This window comes from Scatophagus argus, chromosome 19, assembly GCF_020382885.2.
Source record: "Scatophagus argus isolate fScaArg1 chromosome 19, fScaArg1.pri, whole genome shotgun sequence".
NCBI lineage: Eukaryota > Metazoa > Chordata > Actinopteri > Scatophagidae > Scatophagus > Scatophagus argus.
In genome coordinates, this window is record NC_058511.1 from 3,552,961 (window position 1) to 3,563,974 (window position 11,014).

General features: G+C 43.9%; 1 protein-coding gene across 3 annotated transcripts in view; it reads right to left on the reverse strand.

The window, feature by feature from the left end:
- Window positions 1–528: 528 nt before the first annotated feature.
- LOC124050301 (exostosin-1-like) overlaps window positions 529–11,014 on the reverse strand; it is a 186,313-nt gene continuing 175,827 nt past the window's right edge. The window contains exons 11-14 of one of the 3 annotated variants that reach the window (XM_046372675.1): window positions 6,396–6,556; window positions 4,894–5,065; window positions 1,352–1,568; window positions 529–582 (exon numbers count right to left, since the gene is read on the reverse strand). In XM_046372675.1, the coding sequence (XP_046228631.1) occupies window positions 1,383–1,568; window positions 4,894–5,065; window positions 6,396–6,556 (519 nt within the window). In that variant the 3' untranslated portion in view covers window positions 529–582; window positions 1,352–1,382. Of the gene's footprint in view, window positions 583–1,325; window positions 1,569–4,893; window positions 5,066–6,395; window positions 6,557–7,347; window positions 7,509–11,014 lie in introns of those variants that run through there. The other 2 variants (XM_046372674.1, XM_046372676.1) reach the window with 2 other exon arrangements.

An 11,014-nucleotide genomic window follows, 5' to 3' on the forward strand; every position in this document is an offset into this window, starting at 1 on the left:
AAAAAAATGAATGAAAGACAGATGATGGGAAAAGGCAAACGAAGAGTGACGGAGGGGACGAGGGAGTGTCATGCAAAGATGGCTGATTGGCTCCTTTATGGACATGGGAACAACCCATCGTGCTGTACATGAAAGGCCTGCAGTTTTGTGGGTGTAACTTGATTCACAACATGTTTCTGAAATCTGCTCACTGCTGTCTGAACTGTAATTTCTCAGTACCAACTTGGCAAAACTGCTTGCTGTCCTCCAGCTGCACTTTCTGCTGCCATGTTCAACAGGCACAAATGGCCCAAAGCCTGGACAAACAGTATATGTTGGTTAGCCAACAGGGATGAGCAGGTGCACCAAGTATATCCAATTAAATCATCTATAGCTACTCGAAATGGGCGGGATTTAAACAGGAAGTGTGTGTGGCTACCTGGATGTTGTTCATTTAAGCCTGAAACTGAGATGGGTTGATCAGAAGTTGTTCAGTTTATTATTTACTGGAAAACTACTTGAACTTGAAACACTTAAAGACATAAGTACCTTTGGATGATGGGAGTTCATGAAAATCTTCCTGATGCATGCAATTATTTGACCCTGAAACAACAAAACAGAAGAAAGTGATTCAAAGAAGTGAAGTACTGAAGAGTAGAATTTTGTAAATAAACACATAAAAGACCCCAAAGTAAGGAGGGAAGCAAGAAACAGTGTCGAGACCTGGCCTTTTGTCTTATAACATCTCTTTATTTTATTCTTATTTTCTTCATACAGACAGGAACTGCTGCGGAAATCTACAATAGTATACAAGAGGCGTATTGCCGTTGTCTCTGTCCTGTGGTCTGACTCACAATCTCCAGTCTGTCCCTTTTGTCCACAATATGTCCTTAATGTACATACACTATGAGGTCAGCCTTTTCCCCTACATTACACTGTTTACTCCGCAGTCCGACTTCCACAACAAACATAGCTTTTAAATGTATTCTATTCAAACACGTTATGTTTTTTTAGGTCCTTGTACAGGTGTCTCGTTCAAACCATGCAACACTGTATGTCTGTGGTCAGGACAGTCTTTGTTGCATGTGTATCCATGCATTCATATTTATGTGTATAGTCACAGATGGCGCGTATGGATGGCCACTCGCTGCTGTCCACCACGCATACAGAATCAGTGTTTATTTTTTCCACAGAAATACACAGTTAAATGTCTTACGTGTACCTCAGTGTTTTGTCATTTTTATGTCCGGTGCATTTGTGATTTTCTTTTATAGCCTCACAAAATGTTCACATTCAGTGTGTGTATTCTTGTCACGGCCCTTTAAACAGGAAACACACACACACACACACACACACGGCCAGCCACTCTTACATCCTGTCATTTGGTGTTTATCCTTGTGCATTCACAGCTTCTCAATGTCCCTGTATTTCTTCCTCAGGATGGAGACCTGGTCCCTGAACAACACAGGGTCCAGCCTCATCTGGGAGTGAACCAGCGGCATGAAACCCAGCCAGTGACTGAAGATGTTCATGCACGTCTGTCGCTGGGCAAAGTGGTCCGGGTCGGCCCACCGAGAGGCCTTGGAGCCCTTGATTTAGAGAAAAACACATGGAAACAGAGAAAGACAGACAGAAAATGCATTAGAACAACAAAGGAGTCCACTACCAGAGCAGCTGCTTATAACATATAATCAGTGTTCTTTTTCTGCTATATAAAAAGAACACTGATAATAAAACTCTGCAAAAACCATTATAATGCTATTTCACTGACCATGTCAGAAAATCTATTGTGTAAACCTCATCAGCTGAAAGAAACCTTGCAGTGAAAAGGATTCATTTACAGGGCAGTGTAAGAAAAATCACACTGAGCATAAGGAACTGAATCATATATAAACACACCATTAAGAGTCGGTCACAACAGAAAGTGGCTGCGCAAAAATATATTGCGCTTGAAGCTTGGTGACGTAGTGAATACACCCAGAAGGAGAGCTAACGGCTAACACCTGGACATACCAGGTGCGCTCACTCGCAATTTCTGTATGAGTCTGTTGACTCCTCCTGTCCCTTTGTCCTCTGCTTTGTTAATCTTACCATCCAATAAAGACTTACCGAAGAAGCTGTCAAGCTTGAACAATACATTCACATGGTTTATGTAAAAGATATATTTGTGCCCTTAACTCCTACCTCACAAGCTCAAACAATTCCTCTTTTGTTTTTGTAGACCATTTCGTACTCCCTCAGTGCAGATTAAAAGAAAAATGACGTTGCAACACAGTTAATAAGCTACTGTAGCGTGATCTTTTGGGGAATTTTTGACCCTTTGCTCTAAAGGTTAGCCCTGTCAGCCACTGAAGCCCAAGCAGGTCGATGGCCATCAGTGTGAGTGTGTGTGTGTGTGTGTGTGTGTGTGTGTGTGTGTGTGTGTGTGTGGGTGAATGAGAGGCTCAGTAAAGTGCTTCGTCCCGGGTTGAAAAGTGTTTTGTATGTAAATCCAGGCCATTAACAGTTTAACCATTCACTAAAGGCACAAAAAGAACAGGATGTGTAGGTGTCACTTGGTTTTCTCAGGCCGTCTGCTGTTTTTGTAAGTTTTGTGTCTGCCATTAAGGTTGCTGGTAGGATTTTCATTCTGGACTTCCTTGGGGGGGCTTTCATTTCTCCCCTGTGGTCGGTTCTTACATGTGTGCGTCTCCTTGACTACACGGTCAGATGTCTAGCTGCGACTGAAGTGACTGAATGACTGACAGATGCTTCATTTGTCTCCCTTGATGGGAATTTTTAACATCCTAAATGTCCCATATGACTCCAGTTATGAGGGTTTGGGGTCAGAGGAAGCTGCTCCTTAACACGGACAGCTTGTCACGATAAGGCAGGAGGGGTTGCTGATGGCCACACGTCGGCCTGCACCTCCTACCCTTTGTTTTGCTCTCTCCAGAGACTCTGGGATCATCACACTGACAGAGCCAGTCGACCTGAGCAGCTGCTTCACTCCGTGGGAATCTCCCGTCGACACTCCAGCAAACAGCAGTTTAAAATCAAGGGTCTTTCACATATTGTTGGAAAGTACAGGCAAAGCAGTTTTTTCCTCCAACTAGCCAGTCGTGTAACTCGGTCGTTCAGCCCGAGTGAACTCACTTTGCCCGTGTAGGTGTGGCACACGTTACCTGGGAGTTTTGCAGTCAGAAATGTTGTGGTTCACATGAACTGCAGCTCTTTCATGCCACCTTCCTTTATTTTGGTGGGATGTTCACCACCAGCAGCTGCTTTGGTTTACTGACATTTTGCTTCAATCCGGCAAAGCAAATCAAACGTTGTCCTCACCCACACACCTACCGGATATTAATGTGGGGTTCATGTCAGCACTGTAGAACGAGTGGTGCACCTTAACCATCGGGTACTGAATGTAGACCTTCATCCAGCTTATCCATCTGCATCTTTATAATCCTGCCCTGCAATGTGGAAGGGCCTGATGATGTTAAACTTCCATGGAAAGTTTCAGAGTTACCCTCAGCAGTCAAAGCAGCTGGATGTCTCCATAATGCTATTATTTCCTGCTGAGGTGCCCTCATTACCTGGTAATCTGGGATGGATATTGGGGTGGGGGGCAGGTCCTATTGATGGTCAGACAGAGTAATAAAACTACAAAGAAACGGGGTCTACGAAATGAACTGAATGAAAAATCTCTTCTCTAGACAGAAATCTGTCAAAAAATATCAGCTAAGTCTTCTGTTGCTTCATCAGAAGTGCTCAGCTGGTTTGCTAAAATATTCCTCCTCCTCCTCCTCCTTCTTCTTCTCTGTTTTAAATGCTTGTCTGCTGCTGCTTGAAGCACAGTAACACACCAGGGGTGAGAGAGGGGAGGCAAGAAGAGAGAGAGAGAGGGAGAGAGAGACTCAGACAGAAAGAAAGAAAGAAAGAGACGGAGTAAATCTCAGTTTGCCTTCACAATTAAGACATTAATCACTGAGTCCATACTGCCGAGTCATCGTCCTGCCTGTGGTCAGGCCATCAATCAGAACCTGACATCGGACCGGTCACACGAAGCGCACACAGACACACACGCACACACACATGCACAAACACACACATACAGGGAGCTCCTGTACACAATCTGAAGCTTCTCCACTATTGTTCATTTAACACAAAGATGTGAATCTCTCGGGCGGCACGGTGGTGCAGTGGTTAGCACTGTCGCCTCATAGCAAGAGGGTTCCAGGTTCGAATCCCGGTCTCTCCCTGTGCCTGCGTGGGTTTTCTCCGGGTTCTCCGGCTTCCTCCCACAATACCAAAAACATGCACATTAGGTTAATTGGCTACTCTACATTGCTCCTAGGTGTGAGTGTGAGAGTGTGTGGTTGTCTGTCTTTGTGTGTTGGCCCTGCGATTGACTGGCGACCAGTCCAGGGTGAACCCCGCCTCTCGCCCGTAGTCAGCTGGGGGGTTAGGGTTAGGGCTCCAGCTCCCCCGCGACCCTGACGGATAAGCGGTATAGAAAATGGATGGATGGATGTGAATCTCTCTGTTCTCTCTAAAACATGTGGACCTCATCCCAACGTCAAGCAGTCTTCAGCGTACCCAGACGACTTTATGAGCATTAGTGATAGCTGTGATAGCAATTTGTTGATCAATCGGCAGCTACGCCCCAAATCATGCAAAGCTTTATTGTCGGTCTTAATCTCTGAAACTAACAACTGAGACATTCAGGAAACTGTTCACTGAGGTGAAAGATCAAGCGAGAAGTGGGATCATTTTCTCATAAGCTTATATATAACCAAACTTCATTTTGAAACCAACTGAGCCGCCCCCTGCTGGCCATTAGAAAGCATGCAGATTTAAGGCACTTCCACACCGGCTTCACTTTTCAAACCCAGGGGCTTCGTCCACTTATCTCGCTGCCTGTGGATAAACCTCTACCTGGGTCATCAGGGTCTCCTTGTACTGCTTCTTCTGGGTGACTTTGATCGGCGGCTGCTTGGTCACGGCCGAAACCAGGAAGTTCATCAGGATGTCTTCACAGTTAGCCATGCGGTCCACCGTGGTCAGCAGGCTGGCCGGGACCAGGTGGGTGAACAGGTAGTGGTAGTATCTGACACACACACACACACACACAAGAGGAAACCAGACAGTTAATTGCGACAGTTAAAGCTGCACTTCTCTGTGTGGTTGCTGTGTTGCACTCTGTGCAGCATGGCAGCACTGGATCATTGTCACCTCTGTTACCCCCTACCAAGGTCTGCTCTCTCTCTCTCACACACACACACACACACACACACACACACTCTTCCGTCTTTCCGTCTCGCTCGCTGACTCATATTCTCTTTGTGTTGGCATTTGAGATTTTAAATAACAAAAGCAGTAAAGAGTCGCACTGAGCGTCCTAACAATAGAACAATGAGAGAGCTGTTTATCTGCGTGACAAGATGCTTCAAATCCCTTCAGACTAACTCTTCATCCGTTCAATTTACCGCTCCAGTTAATACCTCGACTTTACCATTTTTATTTCGGTCCCGGCTTTGTGTTTCTGACTCTGGTTTTATGAGACGACACAGAGGTGGAGAAAGATTATCTCATTTCCTTTTCTGCTGTTGCACTAAAAACAAATGGCTGAAATAAACGACTGGCGAGAGATGAGCTTTAATGTATCTTGTGGGGAAAGGACAAATATTTCTGTTCTCTTAAAACCTTTTAAACGAGTGTTTGCACATTAGTCAACAGTTTAGTTGGCGTAGTAAAACAGCGTCACATTTACAGTGTGCCCGGTTAAGCTAATGACCTGCAGTTGATGATCACCATCAAAACAAACCACATAGTAAAAAACCATAGCTTCATAAAAGGATGTTGTACAAGTTTTACTCAATGTACCATAATGTATGTTGAGTTTAATTCAACATTAAAAAGTCAGTTTTTTAAAAGCACATTAAAAATCGAGGTGATTGGATTCACCCCCCACTGAATTCCTGCATGCATGAACCCTTCAAAGTTCATACGACAACAAAGAAGACTTTTTCACACCTTTGTTTATTTTTTTTAATACTTGTCAGTAAAAAGAAAATCTTATTTCTGATGAAGGCTAAAACCGGTTTCATCAATACCAGTCTGCAGTACATGACCCAAAGGTCAACCCTGTGAGCTCATCCACATAACTACTATAGGATCTGGCTAACACTTTGGTTGATATTTATTCAAATAAATGAAAAGCATCTGAATCAAATCCATTTAATCAATTTTCACTCATTTTATAAGTTGGCCTGAGTTCCCTGAACAGAACAGAAGTCTGTACGGATGTCTCATATTGTAATTACCTCACGTTTAGTGTTACTTGTTCATATTAGTGAGGTTGTAAAATATTAAAAACATTTTTCTAGCGTTGATGAATCGGCTGCAAAGCTTCACAGGATCAGCAGGTGTTGCTGTACCTGTGGTAGAAAGCTGCCCCTGTAAGGACCATGGAGTAGTCATTGGTCCATTTAGAGGTGTAGCCCCAGCGGGACCGGGAACTGTCCCAGTAGTGGCTCCTTGCTGGATAACCGACGATTCGCTCCGGAAAGCTTTGCCACACGATAAAGGCAAAGTCCACCTGTGGGAGCAGAAAGTAAAGGAAGAGATCAGAGGAGAGCAAAGGAGAGGAGGCCAGTGGAAAAGAGACAAACACAAAATAATTCACAAACGTATTCAGAACAGATAGCCAGCGAGGCCACAACAGCAGCCTCACTTCCTCTGCAAAACCCAATTTCCTCCAGTATCCTCTGGTTTCATCAGGTGAGGTTTGATTTTTATTTATTTATCTATTCTTTTTTTATTTGTGTGCCGTCAACAGTTTTAATAGCATTTCAAAATCCATAAGGTGTGATGCAAGAATATTTTTTTGACTGCCCAAAATAACACAGAAAAAAAGGCCTCTAAAGAACATGAGAGCATAACGGACAACAGCCATCTGAAATCAATCCTGTACAAAAGCCCTCAAACGAAAAGAGCAGATGATTTACTCTGAAGGAACTGTGAACATTTTTTGTTTTTGTAGGTGAATCAAGACATTTTGTCACACACATTCACAGTATACAAATACCTGCATCAGCATCTACATCTAAACAAACCGTTTCCAGTGCAGCTTTTTCAGTTTAAAACATTTTTTAACATTAGTTTCTATTTTATATTCAAGATTCTTGACCTGTCAAGCCATTTTGCCCCCACATGAAAAGAAATAAAGGGTTTCCTTGTGCGTGAAAACCAACTTGGCAATGAGGCTGTTTCTGATTCCCCACATTGAGCCATCCAGAGAGGATCCATGTCTGCGTGTTTCCACTCTTCACCTTTTCATTTGCTCCCACAATCCCCCTTGCATTTTAGTCTAAACACACCTTTGGACCCCAGGATTCCTTCATTTGCTTCAGTGCATGTTGTGCGAGTGCTGAGGTGGCTTCGGGAGCTGCACATCCTTCTAGTCCCTCTCAGGCTCCCTACTTCCCCGATAAAGAAAGAAATCTGAAGTTGTCGGGAGCACCTGGTGTCCTTGAAGGAGCTTGAGCTACCTGAGAAAGTGCCTCTATTGAATTCAAAAACACCAGCGAGATGTGCAGGCAGGCACACCGGAGAATAAGGGGATCGGCACATAATGAAATATTCGGTAACACACACACACACACGCACACACACACACACACAGCACCTCTGGATCCTGGGGAGAAAATTAATTACCAGAATAGCAGAGGTAGAGAGGCGGACTTGGGGAGGGGAGCACCGAAAGTGGATGTTCTTTAGCGATACCTCGCGGCTTCTGTCATGAATCGCGTGAGCAATTACCGCAAAGCACCGGCGCTAAGCCGAGAGAAAGGCTGGAGCTGCCATTCTCGGCTCAGCACCTGATGAACCGACATGCTAGCTGTGTGTGTGTGTGTGTGTGTGTGTGTGTGTGCTTGTACATGTGTTTGTATGTGAGATGTGTCAGATGTCTCCACAGCTATGTGGAAAGGATTAATGATATCATGCAAATATAATTTTGGCTTCAGAGATTAAAAGGCTCTTTATAATGTGAAATGGCATGTGTGTGTGTGTGTGTGTGTGTGTGTGAGAGAGAGAGAGAGTGAGCGAGAGAGTGACAGAACCCAGATTCTTTGCAGTCATAATCTGTCAGTCTTCATTATGGTTTAAAAGAGAGGTTTGATACAGCTGAGGAATTCAAGGGAGGAAAAGTTGAACCGTGTGTGTGTGTGTGTGTGTGTGTGTGTGTGTGTGTGTGTGTGTGTGTGAGGGTGCGTAATACATACTAATAGATTCTACAAGGCCAAAACTGATCCGAGAGCAGAGGGTCAATCCAACAACAGATCTGTCACAAATCTCTCCTGACATTTGGGCTTAACATGTCCAAATGTTACGAGATGAAAAGGAGCCGCGTCACATTTTTTTCTTGGATCACATTTCTCCTCCCTCCGCTTGTGGTCTTTCACCGTGTTTTGAGAAGTTATGTTCCTTTTCCTTATTATTTTTATTTTGCTCCCTTTGAAGCGACGCCTCTGCAATGCTTTCACTGTCAACTTCCATCCGATGTCAGGGTGATGAAAGCGAGGAAAATGTATCCTAAAACGAGTTCGTATCCAGCGGTTTTTGGAGTGCTGTGGCTTTGATGAAGTTTTAGCAACAGTCTCAGTGTGATCTGAGACAAGCAGCAGGGGTGGAAGGTCCACACTGAGGCCACGAGCGGTTAATGTGGGTTTGTAGCTGGAAACAGCTTTTGAATTCTCACCAGGTGATCTCTGAAGTGTGTGGTTACGGCTGCTCCGGACAGCTCCTGAAGTGTTCTCTGAAGTTTATACAGAAAACTCTTCCAACTTCATAACATAATGTGCTTCAGCTTTGTCCCTGGAGTTTATGTCATCGATTGCTTATGGCTCCTTGTTGGCATGGAACAGAGCTGCACCACGAGACCATATTCTGCCACCCTCAGACAGTCCTAATGATATACATACTGTAAATACATTTCTGTGTGTGTGTGCCTTGCATGCGATCAGGATTAGGATTAAGTCCCATCTGCTTGAATGTGCACACAGTATTTCCTCTGGCTCACCCTGTGTGTGCGTGTCGGAGGTTTGAGGTTTGTCTTAGAAATAATAGGCGCCCTTTTAGTGGAAGAAAATTCACTTTTGTCACAGCAAACTGTGTGAAAATCCCCAAAGCAACCTCACATTCAGCTTTCTGCTTTAAACGTGCACTCGGATGTTCGCAGAATTACATACACATCGCCTGTATTACTGAACATTTCTCATCCATCCGTACACGAGTCCAGACGTCCTTCACCTCAGCAACTTTTTCCGTCTCCTCTCAGGGGACGCCGAGATCGCCGCTTGTATCCACGAACTCATTGTTTTGGTCGTTTTGGTCGTTACCCATAAGTCATGACCAAGCGTAAGGTTTGAAAGATGAATCAACCGCAAATCAAAAGTTTTACCTTTTTACCTGTAGGAAAAATCTTTTCTATAAATTTAGGATTATTTAAGTCCAACGCGATATCCCTACATACGGCTCAAAGCCTGCAACAACCCAGACAGGCCTTCGAACGTGGAGAGGATCACGGATTAATTCCACTGCTGTTGAAGAACCATTTCCATATCCACCATATTGAAAATGTCTTCCAAAGGGCATAACGCAGCAGCACGCTTGGCCACCCGATGAGACGAAAGCTTTGTCAGGTTTTTTTTTTGTATTCAGTTGTATTCGCTTCCCTAATCTCTCCTCGTGGAATAATCATACATTTAATGAGCTGAAACAATGTAATTATGAAATTGGCAGAGCTATTCTTCCACTGAGGTATTATAATATGAAAAGTCCTATTAAAAGTCTAATGCTCTCTCTTGCACATTTTCACTCACTTGACATATTTCATCTGCTTTCAATAAATCCCCTCACCATGTTAAAAGGGCAATTAGAGCACCGGGTTAGCGAGCACAGCGGAGATTCGCTCCCCCCTCTGACATCTTCTTCTTCTTCTTCTTCCTGTTTCATAAAACAAACCGCACGTCCGTAAAAGTTGAGTTGGACAAACTCAACTCGTATTGCTGTGCCACAGATCGTAGTGCCACAGAGTGTAGTTGTGATCCCATCGGCGTAGAAAAGGTGAACATTGACTCGCTCCCGTCAATAAAACATCTCAGAGTTTAAAGATATATCGGCTCTCTCGGGCTCACTGGGCTTCACAATCCATTATGGCTCGCAGCTTTTACTCGCCGAAAAGCTGAGGGGAAACAAGGCTGCTGCTTGTAATGACTCTTAAAGCAGAAGCACTCATTTAGCATCGCAGATGAGCTGCTGCTGATCATTTTACTGCCGGGTGAAAACTTGAAAGGAAATGTGTATAATTTCTGAGGCAACGTTGTGTAGCATGTTTGTGCATTTTAAATCTGGAAATTGTATGAAAAGACAGCAAATTCAAAGACAACAAATGGTCCAGTGACTAATGGGAGAAAAGACATCAAGACGAAAAAACGAAGAAAAACAAGACATGTCTCTCAAAATGAACAACTAATTGCTCACTGATTGTGTAGGCCAACACTTAAATACCAATAAATATACATGAGACTTATGAAGTGACAGTAAAGCAATCCAGTATATTTATAAAGAAAACACATTTCTGTACAGTTTTTTTTTTGTTCTTCATTGTTATTGGCGGAGTCCGCCATTCCAATACTGCTCGTATTGTAAATCTGTCTGCCTACAGTGTCTACACGCCGGCTTCAGAGGTAACGGCGCAGCTACGTAATCTGATGTTGCTGTTTTGGCTAACAGCCTCGCAGCTAACTGTTCACTCTGAGTATCAGGCCTGCATGAAGACCTCCATCACTGCTGAAGGTTCACTGCATCCAACAGGCGAAACACAAGGAGCTTCTAATGTAAAGGAGTCCCGGCAAACGCAGCGTATTTGTCACTGAGGTTGGCTCTGAGTGTGAAAAGATAAAAAACAAAACAGTTTTGGTACCTTTCCACCGGTTTTGACTTATGCAAGGACACAATGGGACACAAAGTGGGTCTGAACGTCAATGAGAAA